This window comes from Gymnoscopelus braueri (genome assembly GCF_963280865.1).
Source record: "Gymnoscopelus braueri genome assembly, chromosome: 8".
Lineage (NCBI taxonomy): Eukaryota > Metazoa > Chordata > Actinopteri > Myctophiformes > Myctophidae > Gymnoscopelus > Gymnoscopelus braueri.
In genome coordinates, this window is record NC_137609.1 from 8,525,004 (window position 1) to 8,541,530 (window position 16,527).

A 16,527-nucleotide genomic window follows, 5' to 3' on the forward strand; every position below is an offset into this window, starting at 1 on the left:
AAGTCCGGAATTCAAAATTTAGTAAAAGAGTAAAAGTACAAAAGTATTGGTCTCAAAATGTACTTAAAGTACCAAAAGTAGAAAGTACTCATTATGCAGAATGTCCCATTTCATATGTTTTAAATGTATACAAACTATTTTGAAAATAACAGATCAAACCATTGTATAAATCATATGTAATTTTCTGAGATAAAAATGCTTTAAGAATATATTATTTTCAACCAAAACATATATTTTTATTAGTGTGTTAATAAGTAATAATTTGAAATGTTTCGGTAGGACATGATATGTCCCAATTCTCAAGAATGGGTGATATTCAGACTATGACACAGTAAGAATATCACAAGTTATATCTTAACAGAAAAATAAGTAGGCCTATATGACATAATTGCATGGAAAAGAGAATAATGGAAGGTATGTTCCAGACAGTTCTTTCTAGAACAGAAGAACTACCAGAATGTTCTGGGAAACAGTAAAAGTGTATTTATTGATTTAATATATATATATATATATATATATATATATATATATATATATATATATATATATATATATATATATATATATATATATATATATATACTGTAGTGATTAAACCCTGAAGAAAGCACAAGCTGACACGCGTTGGTGTATTTAAAATATATCTAGCCCAAATATAATGGCCTTTTAATCATAAAATCCACCTTGCATGCCTGGACCTGGATTTTATAATGCCTTTTTTTGACATCCTCTCTATAATTACTCTAATAATTCATTAAAATACATGCATTGTTTTCCCCCCTCAGTTAACTGACGTTTAATAAGTAAAATAATTGAAATAGTGCCTCCCATTAGCCGTGTAATAGAGCACAGTACAAAACAGTTCTACCATATAAATGAATAACCAAAATAATTTGCAGTAAATCCATCCATCTTATCCGGAGTCGGGTCGCAGGGGAAATAGTTCCAGCAGAGAGCTCCAGACTTCCACTTCCCAGGCAACAATATCCACTTCATCCTGGGCGATCCCGAGAAGTTCCAAGGCCAGTGTGGAGATATAATGCCCCCGTTTGGTCCTTGGTCTGCCAGGGGGTCTGGCAGACCTCTCTAGGGAGACACTCAGGAGGCATCTGTACTAGATAACTGAACCTCTGGCTACAGAATTGATATATATATATATATATATATTACAGGTAAATTGGCATTCCAGGTAAATTGGAAAAGGGGCGCTTGTTTTCACCGCCCCCCAGGCAATTCTGTAGAACCAACGCTAGAGGGCAATGAATGCACACTGAATCCACACTGAATCCACACGCATGCACATGCGTGTGTGCGTGTGCATGTGTGCGCATGCACACATGCACACGCACACATGTGTGTCGTCGTGGACACTGGATAGTAACCATAGACTGTAACCATGAAAAGATCTATTCTCCCCCTATCGGTTCACAACTCGGATGGTGCTGATTCGACTAGCAGAGCATCGGCCGGTCGACGCGGGCACTCGCGCCTGGAGGCGCTCGGGCGCGTCTCCTCGGCCTCAAGCTCTGCTGAGTCGGCGCGCCTCCGTCATGGACAATAACTATCGCGCCTCCTCCTCCTCCTCCTCCTCCTCCTCGCGCCGCCTCGTATCAAAGCCCCGCTTCGCGCCTCCTCCTCCTCGCGCCGCCTCGTATCGAAGCCCCACCTCGCGCCTCCTCCTCCTCCTCGCGAGCCTCGCGTAAAAAACCCAGTTAACAATTAAACTGGTGTTAAGGATTTAAAAGAAGAAAACTAAAGAGCTAGGGAATGTCTCCAGAGTACAAGTCCTAATTGGAGGCCTATGTTGACAGGAGCAGTGCAAATATCCATAATATTTTTGATTGTCTTTCCAACTCCCTGCCAAAGAAACTGCTGTTGAATCTGATCCTGAGAGGGAGATCGTTTAAAGGGGATTTTCTTTTCCTTGGTGTGAATACCCTGGTGTGTCTTAAAACTACTTGACTCACTGAAACTCTTGTCACAATGTCTACAGTGGAAAGGTTTTTTCTCCTGTGTGGATACGCTGGTGTCTGTTCAAGAGATCTGAGCAACTGAAACTCTTGGCACATTGGTTACAGTGGAATGGTTTTTCTCCATTATGGATATTCTGGTGTGTCTTCAGACTTCTTGAATAACTGAAACTCTTGTTGCAATGTTTACAGTGGAAAGGTTTTGCTCCCGTGTGGACACGCTGATGTCTTTTCAGGTCAGTTGACTGACTGAAACTCTTGTCACAAAGTTTACAGTGGAAAGGTTTTTCTCCAGTGTGGACACGCTTGTGTCTGTTCAGGTCAGCTGACTGACTGAAACTCTTGTCACATTGTTTACAGTGGAAAGGTTTTTCTCCAGTATGGAAACGCTGGTGTGTTTTCAAATGACCTGACTCACTGAAACTCTTGTCACAGTATTTACAGTGGAAAGGTAGATCTTCAGTGTGGACAAGCTGGTGTCTTTTCAGGACAGCTGACTGACTGAAACTCTTGTCACAAAGTTTACAGTGGAAAGGTTTTTCTCCTGTGTGGACAAGCTGGTGTTTGTTCAGGTCAGTTGACTGGCTGAAACTCTTGTCACAAAGTTTACAGTGGAAAGGTCTTTCTCCGGTGTGGACACGCTGGTGTGTCTTCAGACTACCTGACTCCTTGAAACTCTTGTCACAATGTTTACAGTGGAAAGGTTTTTCTCCAGTGTGGATACGCTGGTGTCTATTAAGGTCAGTGGACTGACTAAAACTCTTGTCACAATGATTACAGTGAAAAGGTTTTTCTCCACTGTGGACACGCTGGTGTTTCTTCAGGTCAGTTGAGCGACTGAAACTCTTGTCACAGTATTTACAGATGTGCCGTTTCTTTCCTGTGAAAGTCTTCCGAGGTGTCTTTACAGAGTTGTTGATTTTCTGACAGGCTGCGGAGGTGATCAGTCCATTCCCCAGCATTTGGCAGTAGAGGTCATTGTGGCTCCTCTTGATGTGTTTATGGAGGAAGACCTGAGATGTGAAGGCGAATGGACACTTGGAACAAGAGAAAACCTGAGTCTGGGGAGACAGGCACATCACTCCTGAGATAAACAAATAGAGACAGAGGGAGAGAGAGAAAGCGAGAGAGGGGGGGGGGTAGAAGGGAAGGGGCAGGTAAAAAATGGTGAGCTGTACTATGAATCTCCTTCGGGGCGAAACAAATATAAATATAGAAAAATGCTTACTGTTAAAACAAACAACATATTGGGGTGAGAATTTCAAATAAGAAAACAGAGCTGAGGAACGTCCTAATGTTAACAAGCGCATAATTTATATCAACAACATTTTCCTTGTCAAACTACCTCCATCAGTGGCACAGCCAGAAGGCTAGAAATGAAAGGCTGGGCTCCTAGGCAGGAGCGGGTGGGCACACGCCGTGCACTCGTGCTGACTTTATTTCGGTTTTAGGGTTAGGATTAGGTTATTTAATTCTTATTTTTGCCTGATCTTACCGATTTATTATCAAAAAATGGATTATAAATTTATCATTTTTTTGCTAAATCGATTGGGTGGGCCAGCTTCATGGCCCACCCACACCCACCCATGGCTGCGCCCCTGACCTCCATACCAACAAACGACTGTTTAATAATTTACAGTGGACATTTTTTACCCTTGACGTGAATAATCTGATGTTTTTTCAAAGCATGTAACCGACTGTCGACAGGTTTTTCTCCATTGTGGACAAGCTGGTGTCTCTTCAGGGCAAATGACTGATTGAAACTCTTGTCACAATGTTTACAGGGAAAAGGTTTTTCTCCAGTGTGGACACGCTGGTGTCTATTCAGGTCAGCTGACAGACTGAAACTCTTGTCACACCGTTTACAGTGGAAAGGCTTTTCTCCAGTGTGGATTAACTGGTGTCTATTCAGGTCAGCTGACCGACTGAAACTCTTGTCACACAGTTTGCAGTGGAAAGGCTTTTCTCCAGTGTGGACAAGCTGGTGTGTCTTCAGGGAAGTTGACTGATTGAAACTCTTGTCACAACTATTACAGGGAAAAAGTTTTTCTCCACTGTGGACAAGCTGGTGTCTCTTCAGGGCAGCTGACTGATTGAAACTCTTGTCACAATGTTTACAGAGAAAAGGTTTTTCTCCAGTGTGGACACGCTGGTGTCTATTCAGGTCAGCTGACAGCCTGAAACTCTTGTCACACCGTTTACAGTGGAAAGGCTTTTCTCCAGTGTGGATTAACTGGTGTCTTTTCAGAGAGGTTGACCTAGTGAAACTCTTGTCACAATGTTTACAGTGGAAAGGTTTGTCTTTAGTGTCGATACGCTGGTGTGTCTTCAGGGGACCTGATTCACTGAAATTCTTGTCAAACCGTTCATCATCACCGTCTTCACTGGTCTCCTCCCAATCATCACTGTCATCAGTGACTTCAGTGTCAGATTCAAGTTCAACTTCAACTTCAGAGCAGTGTGAAGAGATGTCTTCATCATCATCATCATCTTCATGTTTCACTTCTAGTAATGTCAACATTGATCCATCAGGCTCCTCTGGTCTTTGAAGTTGCTCCTCCTGTTCCTCTTTAATGTGAGGAGGCTCTGGTTCCTCCTGGAGCAGACTGGGGCTCCTCTCCTGTTCAGCAGAATCCTCCTCTTTACACACAACCATGTGCAGGATGTCTAGGAGCAGAAAAGTAACATGATAGTGAACACAGGATTCCTAAAATGTCAATATATTTTTCCATCTTTCATGTTACATGTAAAAATTGAGCTATTATAAAGTCCTGAAAGAATTCAGATTCAGATTCAAAGTTTGAGCTAAATACATGTTCTAAAAAGTAATCTGAATTGATATATTTAGTTACTTTACCCAACAAATGAATAATGGTGTTAGAGCAAATATTGAATTTCAGTCATGAAATTATTAAGGGATATTAAAACATAATACTTCACATGTGAGCTCTGATTTGTGAGTAAATTATAACGTAGGCCAAGCCGGTGTGTGTGTGTGTGTGTGTGTGTGTGTGTGTGTGTGTGTGTGTGTGTGTGTGTGTGTGTGTGTGTGTGTGTGTGTGTGTGTGTGTGTGTGTGTGTGTGTGTGTGTGTATACACACTTGTGTCTGTCACCTCCAAAGTAGACCAATCACAGCTCATGCCACTAAGTGCATAACGTAATGAAACAGAGCCACCTCCAGACAAGCTTGATATTTCTGGTGAGAAGTTTGGATGTAGTTTAAAATCTATGTAATCAGATTTTTATGACGTGGCTCTGCATGTCTAGACATTTTTGCTGTTTTTGTTTTTCCATTGTTATTTTATAGTGTAAATTTGATATTGTGACAGCCCTACAGAACAGAAAATACGAAAGAAAGAAAGAGCACATGAAACTTACTGAGGTGTGGGTGGTCTTCAGGTTCCTCCTGTTTAATAGAAATGTCCCTGGCTGAGTCTGGAGAGTTCATCTTCACCTGCAGTCTGGACTCCACACACTGGTCTGAAGAGATGTCTTCTTCATCATCATCATCATCATCATCATCATCATCTTCATGTTTCACTGCTAGTAATGTCAACATTGATCCATCAGGCTCCTCTGGTCTTTGAAGTTGCTCATCCTGTTCCTCTTTAATCTGTGGAGGATCTGGTTCCTCCTGGAGCAGACTGGGGCTCCTCTCCTGTTCAGGAGAAACCTCCTCTTTACACACAACCATGTGCAGGATGTCTAGGAGCATAAAAATAACATGGTATTCAACACAGGATTCCTAAAAAAAATGTTTTCCATCTTTCATGTTACATGTAAAAATTGAGCTATTATAAAGTCCTGAAAGAATTCAGATTCAGATTCAAGTTTGAGCTAAATACGTGTTCTAAAAAGTAATCTGAATTGATATATTTAGTTACTTTACCCAACAAATGAATAATGGTGTTAGAGCAAATATTGAATTTCAGTCATGAAATTATTAAGGGATATTAAAACATAATACATCACATGTGAGCTTTGATTTGTGAGTAAATTATACTGTAGGCCAAGCCTGTGCGCGTGTGTGTGTGTGTGTGTGTGTGTGTGTGTGTGTGTGTGTGTGTGTGTGTGTGTGTGTGTGTGTGTGTGTGTGTGTACACTTGTGTCTGTCACCCCCAAAGTAGACCAATCACAGCTCATGCCACTAAGTACATGACGTTATGAAACAGAGCCACCTCCAGACATGAAAGCTTGATATTTCTGGTGAGAAGTTTGGACGTAGTTTAAAATCTATGTAATCAGATTTTTATGACGTGGCTCTGTATGTCTAGACATTTTTGCTGTTTTTGTTTTTCCATTGTTATTGTATAGTGTAAATTTGATATTGTGACAGCCCTACAGAACAAAACATATTAAAGAAAGAATGAGCACATGAAACTTACTGAGGTGTGGGTGGTCTTCAGGTTCCTCCTGTTTAATAGAAATGTCCCTGGCTGTGTCTGGAGAGTTTATCTTCACCTGCAGTCTGGACTCCACACACTGGTCTGAAATGAAGGAATTGAAATGAAGGAATTGAAAAGGGACTTTAATAACTGGAAACCTAGTAGTCTCAAGAATAACAATAATATTTGCAGAAGGAAATTGGCCAAAATCCAACTGGGTGCACAGATTATGGGATGTATTAGGGAAGAAATCACACTTAATCCATGATTACACAAGGAAAAATGAGTCAAAAGACCCTCCCAACCAATGGATGCACAGAGAGAGTGATTACTATAGGGCTGTACGGATTTTGATGTGTCATGAGTTGTAGGAATGGCTTAATGTAAAACAGAGGAAGGGCAGGGTGTATAGAATCGTACTTCAAACATTGGGCTTTGACCCAAAACACATCCCCAAGCTACAGTACAAGCCATGCTCATAAGTAGGAGTGGGAGATCATATTTGATCACTCACATACAGTAACCAGCCTTTATTTGACCAGGGTGAGGGTAGTGATGAAAGTAGGACTGAAGACATTGGCTTCCATCAATTATGAAAAAAAGTTTAAAAAACAACAACAATTATGTTACTACATTCAACTTCAAAATGATGCTCTTGATTTGTTTTTTTATAAATCCAGTGCAACCCTTTTGTTAACATCAGTTCACTTATACTCCCTCTCTTAAAGCCAAGATGGTGGAAAGAGAGCCTTTGGTCAACCAGATTTAAAAAATCCAATTAATCTGTTTGGAAACACTTTGGTTTCAAGGAGTCTGATTAGGAACAACAAACACACTGCTATATTTATTATGGTGGTGTGCACCACAAGACAATACGACCCATTTGTTTGGTCTATGACCAAACAATGAAGCAGCAAAAATATATTTTAGTTCAATGCATGATATTTCCAGTCAGTGAGTATACATGTTAAATAATCATGATCTCTATATTGATCAAAATATAGTGATTATTTTTGCCATAATCGAGCAGCTCCAACCGTGTGAAAGCTCATTATTCTATTCCTGATAGTAGCGCTAGAAAATAGATCATGGGGATACTGAAACTGTTAGGTTTCATCTTCCAGGCAGCATGACTGCACTGAGCAAGTGTTATGGCAATCTGCCCATTACATTTTGAGACATCTTGTGTGCAGGTGTACGGTTTGGCCTGAGGGTGGCACTAGAGGAAAGGACATTTAGGCAACAAATTAGTACAGTTCATCTCTGCTGAGGGCATTAAAGATGTTAGTAATTTTGTTTTTATTTTTTTAGTGTTGAATAGCTCTATATTCTGATAGTAATTGCCTCTCAGATGTTCCACCATAAACACATTGCTGTATAGAGTATTTTAACCCTATTATCCCTATTTTAACAGAAAATACGTTTTCAGGTCAGATTACCAATTGTAGCCAATCAGGAGAGAGAAGTCATATAAGATACAGGATAAATAAGTGAAACTGGAAGTGGTTAAAGATAAAATAATGAGCAGGCAAAATTGAAACACTTACTGGAACACTATACTGTAACTTGGTACTTGTTCCTGATTGGGGGAAATTGGCAACCCACCTCAGAATGTATTTTCTGTTTATTAAAAAGCTGGAGACACAGGGAGACCTCTGTTACTGGACAAAAACTCTATAGTGTTTGTTCTGTAACACTGTAGACCCCTTATCAGACGTCACATTGATAAGAACCAGTATGCGTGCGCTGGCCGGCACCAAATGAACCCCACCGTTAAAATGGTCACTGCACTCTCGTGTAAAAATGCATCCAATCAAACTTCCAGATGCTGTTTCTCCCAGTGTGGAGGAAGAATACTTATGATTTTTACTGTGATCTCTCGCTCTTGAAATATATAATCCTTGGTTTCTGTTGTGTGTAAACAATAATAGCAATTCAAAGCAGTTGTCCCCCAAACCCCACCACCAGAGGCTATCATAAGAACGGAGGGAGCGCTCTATGATCATGGCACCAGAGCCTGCTTGGCTCGCGCAGCGTTCAGAGAACGCGCCGAGAATAGCAGACCTCCAAGCTCAGTTATTCTCAGTGCGCAATACCGTTGCGTGATGAGGTATATATGTCTCGCTATGGCGCGCGCGCCTCACTGGCCAACACACAAGAGAAGGTTGAATGAACTGAAACCAGTGCTCCCCAAAACAACAGGGGATCTGTTGGGAATTGATTCCATGAAACGTCACCTGTGCGTCCATGGTCTCAATATTGGTAAACAAATAATTGGTCTATAGAGAATCAACCAGACCTCTCAGGTCATCTGGGAAAGGTCTGCTTTCAGTCCCTAGAGACAAAATTAAAGTTTGCACAGTGTAGCTTCCTTTAACATATTTATTGTTGGTACCACCTGAGTGAGCTGAGTGACGTTTCGAGCACACTGCTCTTCTTCTGACTGCTTTCAGTCCCTAGAATCAAAACTAAATGCAGCATTTCGTTTTTATGCACCACCTATCTAGAACAAACTCCCAGAAAACTGCAGGTCTGCTACAACTCTTAGTTCTTTTAAATCACAGCTAAAGTTGATCGATTGTTTGAATACTTTATTAACAGTTTGCAAAGACAAGCACAGGGAAGTACAGTTCAATACAAGGTCTGTTAAGAGGATTTGAAACCAAGAAAGCACTATGGCTCGTTTCCATTGGGGTCCTTTGTACTCAATTCATCGAAACATTTAATGACAGACAAATACACACCACTGCGCAAAAACATCATATAAATGGGTAGAAATGGAAAAAAAATAATATGTACAGTATAAACGGGTAGAAATGGAAAATAAAAATGTGTACAGTAAACAGTTCGGGGGCGGGGGGGAGGTTTTGACTTTTTACAGGGGACAGTTCCGAATTGCAGCCACCTGTAAGTGTTCTTTTAGCATTTCTGTTTGCCGCTGCCTTTCATTTAGTTTGTTTAACCCTTTAAGACCTGAGGTGGTTCTTTAAAAAATTCTAAATCCTAACAGTTTTTGGAAAAAAATCTAAAAAACAAAATTTTAATAGCAGATCTACAAGCTCGTAGCGCGGCACTCGGTGCCGCGCTATGAGCTTGTAGATCTGCTATTTTTGAATAGCCAAATAAATAAAGTGACACTGATGCGTTCCAGGTCTTAATGGGTTAATTATTCTTCTGCACTGTAATTTTACTCTGTAATTTTTCAGTTTTATTTGTACTTCTTTCGTTTTTACTGTACGTTATTCTAATGCCCTTTTAAAACGTGTTTCCTTTGCTTCATGTTTTATGTAAAAGCACATTGAAGTGCCTTGTTGACATGCAATACAAATAAACTTTCCCTGACTATAAAGCCTTAACGTTTTGTTTATTTGTTTTAACCAAAAATATTACTCGCATCACCTTAACTGTTTATAGCGCAGATAGCAACTGCATTGTATGTGTATGTGACAATAAACACATTTTAGCTAAAAGGGAATAAAAAAAGAGAGACTTTGTAACTTACTGAGGTCTGGCTGGTCTTCAGGTTCTTCCTGTTTCATTGAAACGGGTCTGGCTGGGTCTGGAGAGTTCATCTGCACCTGCTGTCTGGACTCCACAGAGTCTGGAATGAAACAATTAAACCCCAGAGTTTAGGATTAATTAAGAGGAGAAATACCTCAAACACTCAACATCAACAATAACAGACAATAAGGAAATATTAACTTATTTAATCACTTTTCAACTGGGCAATCACTTTTCAACTGGGCAAGTTGCTGTTTCACAGAGCACTTATCAATTATAATTAACCTTTTCACTTCAAGTTGTCCAGCATCAAAATATTGTTTGAAATAATAAATAAATAAATTAACCTTCTTTTTCATTTGCAGCACATGAAAAATGTGCTAGACCTGCTATTAAAAAAAATGTTAGTACTTTTACACTTTAAGTATATTTTGATGCCAATACTTTTGTACTTTTACTCAAGTAACATAATAGAGTATTTCTACACTGTGGGAGGCCAATTGCTACTTTTACTGAGGTAAAATATCTGAGTACTTCTTCCACCACTGGTTTATGATCACATTTACTTAATATAGCGAGTAAGAGCAATTCGATTCATGTTCCATCTTAAATGATGATTCATAAAGATACATGGATGAAACCCAACATGAATGAGTTGATCTTTACCTGATGTGTTTCAGTGGTTGAGCTGCTAACAAACGTCCTCCTGCTGCTTAACGACGACACTGTTTAGAAACGACACGTTTGACTTTTCTTTGTTTGTCAACAGTCAGTCAAACAAACAAACAAACACGTTGTTTTCACTAATATCATCACCTCTGATAAAGAGACGCGTTCAGAGAGACGCTGTTTCTCTCTATTTAAAACATAACAGTGTGTGAGTCATAGCGTTATATTATATGATATAAGTTTCAGTGTTTCTCTCCTACAACCATCTTTGATTCAGTTCAGAACACAAACACAACACTGCATTGTGGGTATGCTCCTCTTCTTCTGAGTTTCTGGCAGACTTGACGCCAGGCTGACGTATTGCTGCCCCCCACTGTTGATCTTGGGTATTGGGAAAAAAAAGAGAAGGCATAAAAGAAAGAGCCAAGGTACATATTTACACATAGCATATTATCCATCCAACATTATCTACACAAGGTTTAGAAATAAAGTGCATGAGCGTAGCAGCTGGTCATGACATTAGTGCAAGATGAGTATCAGTGCATTGTACATGAAGATTAAGGTGCAGAGTATCAGCCAGTGTCAAGTTCAACCATATCAAAGGTTGCTTTGCTGGTATAATAATCCACAGGTAGTTCCATGAGGAAAGCAAAAGTCCAAGGACAACCTGCTGACAGGCAGTGGTCATGCCTTGTTCAACAGGCTGATGTTAGCCAAGTATAGAGTTTTAAATACTACTTCCTATTGACATCTGATGTTTCTTATTTAAACATGTTGTAGAAGCCATTTCATTGTGTGTGTTTGTTTGTTTGATTATTATTATTATGGTTGTTATTTTTATTTGACATTTTTAGTTTTGATGGGTTATTGGTTTATTTATTATTGGGGCACCAAGGGCACACCTCTCCAGGGCATATAGGCCTGGTTGATTGGGAAAGGGCATGCACCCGGGACTGGGTTGATAGATGTTTTTTACCAGCGCGACCCAAGAACAATGCCATGAGAAATTGTTTGTATGCACATGTGTGGATAAGTAAATATGCTAAATGAAATTCAAGTTGTGGACAATGGATTCTTTAGCCTGCGTACAAGACGTGTCTCAAGGTGCATCAGTGGGTTTTAATGACTTTTGTGAAGGTTTGGATCAAGCAAACAAAAAGCCACTACACATGTCTTGATTTGTGCAGATACGTTTCTCTAAATCAACCCACATTTTAACTTCAATTAAATAATATGTCACTGTAGTTGATAAGAGTATATACTAAATCTACTGTATAAATATAGTATATACATACTGTACAGAGACAGAGACATGGGTTAACAGATGGACACAGACGACTGGAGTTCTATTTAGAATGTCGCCACTTACAGTATATCAGTAGAGTGGCAAAAACGTGATGCAAAGCTGGCCTAATCCATGAAGCTAAAGGGTCAGTTTGGCCAGTCAAGAAAGCCGATGCCTATGTAGCAGGGCGGTATGGGTAAATATATACTATAGCCAACTACGCCACCTGGGGAATTGCACCCCAGGAAATGATTACAGTGTAAACCAATCGCCTGAACATAGATTGCTCCTCACACAAGTTCGTTGTAATGGTAATGATTAAAAGGCAGAAACAGTGTTTTAGACAAATATACAAAAGGCTTTATTATAATTAGACACAGTGTAATATCATCAATAATAAAAGTGGCAAAACAATTAATAGCTAAAAACAATGTATCAATGCAATCAATAATAAAACCTAGGTGCCGATAGGGCCGATGCTGGGGGAGTAAGGGGGAGGAGGAGCAGGCCGACCGACCCAGAGGAAGGGCACCCCGGCACAGCACACAATTTCACTCTCAAAGCACAGCAAAGGGGGGGGGGGGGGTTACCACAACCCGACTGGGCGGCCGCCACCTGCTTCCACACACCAAGGGGTCCCCAGCAACAGGCCTGCAAGACGGAGAGTAGGTTTTAGCTGTGTCGGACAATTAGATTAGTTTAACATTGGACTTGGATTAGGGGAGCTATGTATAATATATATATATATTATATTATATCTTATATATATTATAATGGAATGCCGTCTGTAGGCCTAGTCTCACCCAAAAGAAACAATAATCACAAAGCACTAAATAAACAAAATAAACAAATAACAAAAGTAATAATAAGCAAACAAAAGCAAATAACAAAATAAGCAATAATAAGCAAATAAACAGAATAAGCAAATAAACAGAAAAAGCAATAACGCTAAATAATAAACAAATAAACAATAAGGCTGGCTGAGAGCCTGAGTGGGGACATTTGCGTCGGGAAATAATACTCTAAACCCGTATGAGGGTGTACGCTCGGCTGAGCCAGTTGGTCCACGCCGTTTAGGAACGGGGAGAGGAGAACCTCAGCGAGGAGCGTCAATATGAAGGGTTTGTAATACAGGCGTGGGTGAGTCAAAAGCAGCAAAGCAGCAGGTGGTATCACAGTGCCTGAAACGATAAGTGGCCGTGTCATTCTACCAATTTATAATACTAATGTTCATTAAGACAGGAGCAGAGAGACAGACAGTGACGTACCGCTATGCAGCAAAGGCGGAAGCCATGATGGCCCGCTTGCAGCGGCGGACACCGGTAGGAATAACTGTAGCAATAGTAAAGGCCATGATTATTATAGTGCCGCTATGACATAGAATTAATTGGTTATACTGTGGAGAGGAAGGACCACCAACGTACCCGTTGTGCAGCGTGAAGCCAACACCGGACTGGGCGTAAAACGCCGACGAGGTGGATAGACACACCGAGGCTACAAGGGACACAAACGGTCATGGTCAAGTTCACGACCATGCGCCACGCAGTATAAGACAGTTGCATAAACAGCAAGACGGAGAGACATACCTGCGCTGGTGCGCGATGCAAATGCAGACAGGCCAGCCCAACAGGCCAGCCTGAACAAATAGTGGACCGGTGTGGAGACAGACAGACAGCTGACTGAGTTTGAGGGTGCGTTGCCTTAATACTGTTGTCAATCAGCCCACTGATGAGTGGGCGGAGGATGGCAGCTACACCTACATCTCCCCGAAACACACAGAGAGTCGGTGCGTCCTCCACAGACCCACGGACAGACACAGACATCGGTGTTTTTTCAGTTGTCAACAACCATTCGTCTGGCTAGAGTCCCACTCGGTACTTGGTACTACACGCTATGTTTGAAGTCAAACAGTCAGACCGGACAGATACACAACACACAGACACCCAGGTAATACTAGACCGGTGTAATCAGGCTTGCCAGATCTGCTTATTATAATTTCCCCGCAAGATGTTATTTGAAAATAGCCGATCTACAAGCTCGATGCGACACGTTGTGAGCTTGTAGATTTGCTGTGTATGTAAAGTACACATGTGGCCCATAGTCTTTTGGGCTGGTTTTCCTTGACCTGGTTGCTTGTTTCTCTCACAGAATCTGGCAACACTGGGTGTAATGCCTACTCAGGAGGAACGGTGCAAGACGGGAAAGATACAAGTCGGGAACACATGCCCCACCCGGTCATGTGTACCTTTTATGCCCATATTTGGAGAACTCTATCAGCCTGTCCTTGTCCTTTATGAAGTCTGGGGAAACACTTTTAAAACATTAAGTAACCCAATATACATACTTTTACAAAAGCAATAAGAATGGTTAACAAAGTTGATTACTATGAGCCAACCAACACATGAGAACTAGCGGACTTTAAAATCGCTCAACTCATGTACAAAATCAATAACATCATTCTCCCTGACAGTATCCAGAAGATGTTTCAGAAACGACGAACAAAGTATAATCTTAGGGGTACACGGCACGCATCTACTCAAAAGTAAAAACAAATGCCAAACAAAGATGTACAACATTCTCAGGAGTAACTTTGTGGTACAGCCTTGATAAATTGAAAATTGATGAAATTGTGTAGCTCTTTAAACATATTCAAAACATTACTTAAAAATAAGATGATAGATAATTATTAAAAAAACATAAAAGGAATGTGCCTTCTGTATGATCTTATTTATTATAACACACACACACACACACACACACACACACATACACATACACATACATACATATATACTTGGACAGTACAGCAAACACGTAGATGTACATAAAAGTGTTTTGTCCTTGTACAGTACCTTCCCTCTTTTTCTTTTGTTTGTTTTTTGTTTGTTATTTTTCTCTCCATTTTAACTTTCATTTTTTCTTTGTTTTGTAAAAGGGTAGGCGTAATAAGCTATGGCTTCAGCCAATACCTTTTTGGTCAGATGCGTGGTTATCTTTTCTTTATACATGTGTTTCTTTTTGTATTAACTATGAAAATGTTACTACGTTACCACAAAATTTACTGAAATAAACTAAACTAAACTAAACTATGCCCACAGTAACAAATCTCTAATGTCATCATATGCCCATATATGGTTATCAAAATGCATGATCAGAGTAAATTACATGAACCGTCAAGAAACAGGGTAAATAGTCCAGGTTCCTAGTCCGGGTTCCTATACATTTTCCATTTTTAAATTCCACACTTTCCTGACTCAAATTTCCAGAATTCTTGGTTGTTTTTTTCAGACCATATTTGAAAACAGAGTACAAATAGCTACATGTAAATGCTTATTACGTAAATAGTTACAAAAATCCAACTGTTAACATGTATGTTACATTCTGACCATCTTATATTTTGCCAAATAATTGCAAGAGCATTGTAGCTACGTACAATTACAAATAAATCAACCACTTAAGCCTGCTTCATACTTAATTGTATCGAGGTGTTGCATGATGAAAATAGCCTTCTACAATTTAACAACACGTTGGATAGCACCTATTATTTTTAAATGTTTGCCTATAATGACATACACAAAATAGGGATGCCAGATTTAAAGTGGTTGAGACCAAACCCAGGCAATGCTAAAACAGTGCAATGTTATTAAGTTTGTATCATGTAATTTTAAATAGCTGTATACCTTCACAGTGAACTGTAAAGGAGAATAAAGTGTAAAGGTCAATATTGTGCTAATGTGCTCCGTGTAAACTTCAACATTCTCGCTGGTGTCTATTCAGGGCAGTTGAACGACTGAAGCTCTTGTCACAATGTTCACATTGGAAAGGTTTTTCTCCAGAGTGGATACGCTGGTGTTCCTTCAAATGACTTGACAGCATGAAACACCTGTTACACTGGTTACATCGATAATGTTTTTATCCAGTGTGGACACGCTGGTGTCTATTCAGAGCAGATGAAAAACTGAAACTCTTGTCACAATGTTCACAGTGGAATGTTTTTTCTCCAGTGTGAATACGCTGGTGTTGCTTCAGATGATTTGAATGTCTGAAACTCTTGTCACAATGTTCACAGTGGAATGTTTTTTCTCCAGTGTGGATAAGCTGGTGTTCCTTCAGATGTTTTGAATGTCTGAAACACTTGTTACAATTGTTACATTGGTAAGATTTTTCTCCAGTGTGGATACCCTGGTGTACCTTCAGTTGACTTGACTCCATGAAAGACTTGCTACAGTGGTTACATCGGTAAGGTTTGGTGTGGACACGCTGGTGTCTATTCAGGGCAGTTGAACGCCTGAAACTCTTGTCACAATGTTTACAGTGGAAAGGTTTTTCTCCGGTGTGAATTTGCTGGTGTCTCTTTAGGTCATGTGACTTACTGAAACTCTTATCACAATGTTCACAGTGGAAAAGTTTTTCTCCAGTGTGGATAAGTTGGTGCTTCTTCAGGTGATCTGACCGACTAAAACTCTTGTCACAATGTTGGCAGTGGAAAGGTTTTTCTCCAGTGTGGATAAACTGGTGTGTCTTCAGGTGACCTGAATGGCTGAAACTCTTGTCACAATGTTTACATTGGTAAGATTTTTCTCCAGCGTGGATACCCTGGTGTCTCTTCAGATGACTTGACTCCCTGAAACACTTGTTACACTTGTTACATTGGAAAGGTTTTTCTCCAGTGTGGATACGCTGGTGTCTATTCAGGGCAGTTGAACGACTGAAACT

The 16,527-nt window shown here is 40.1% G+C and overlaps 2 protein-coding genes across 2 annotated transcripts in view; both read right to left on the reverse strand.

Annotated features, from left to right (window-relative positions):
• Positions 1 to 16,527, reverse strand: part of LOC308090669 (uncharacterized protein) — a gene marked incomplete at both ends in the record, with an annotated part of 200,778 nt that overhangs the window by 174,959 nt on the left and 9,292 nt on the right. The gene's annotated exons all lie outside the window — the stretch shown is intronic.
• Positions 1,367 to 10,768, reverse strand: LOC308089887 (uncharacterized protein). The gene is made up of 6 exons (XM_080434837.1): positions 10,524 to 10,768; positions 9,859 to 9,957; positions 6,357 to 6,458; positions 5,350 to 5,676; positions 3,624 to 4,637; positions 1,367 to 3,054 (listed from the first exon to the last, which is right to left on the reverse strand). Exons 2-6 carry the CDS (start codon positions 9,926 to 9,928, stop codon positions 1,988 to 1,990), a joined length of 2,580 nt encoding a protein of 859 aa, XP_080290963.1. The 5' UTR covers positions 9,929 to 9,957; positions 10,524 to 10,768; the 3' UTR covers positions 1,367 to 1,987.

Excerpts from the sequence above, each read along its gene's own strand:
- LOC308089887 (XM_080434837.1), bottom strand. The coding sequence starts at position 9,928 with ATGAACTCTCCAGACCCAGCCAGACCCGTTTCAATGAAACAGGAAGAA. Across the intron at positions 6,459-9,858 it reads TGAAGACCAGCCAGACCTCA|ACCAGTGTGTGGAGTCCAGA; the intron begins GTAAGTTACAAA and ends CCTTCATTTCAG. Across the intron at positions 5,677-6,356 it reads TGAAGACCACCCACACCTCA|ACATCCTGCACATGGTTGTG; the intron begins GTAAGTTTCATG and ends TTATGCTCCTAG.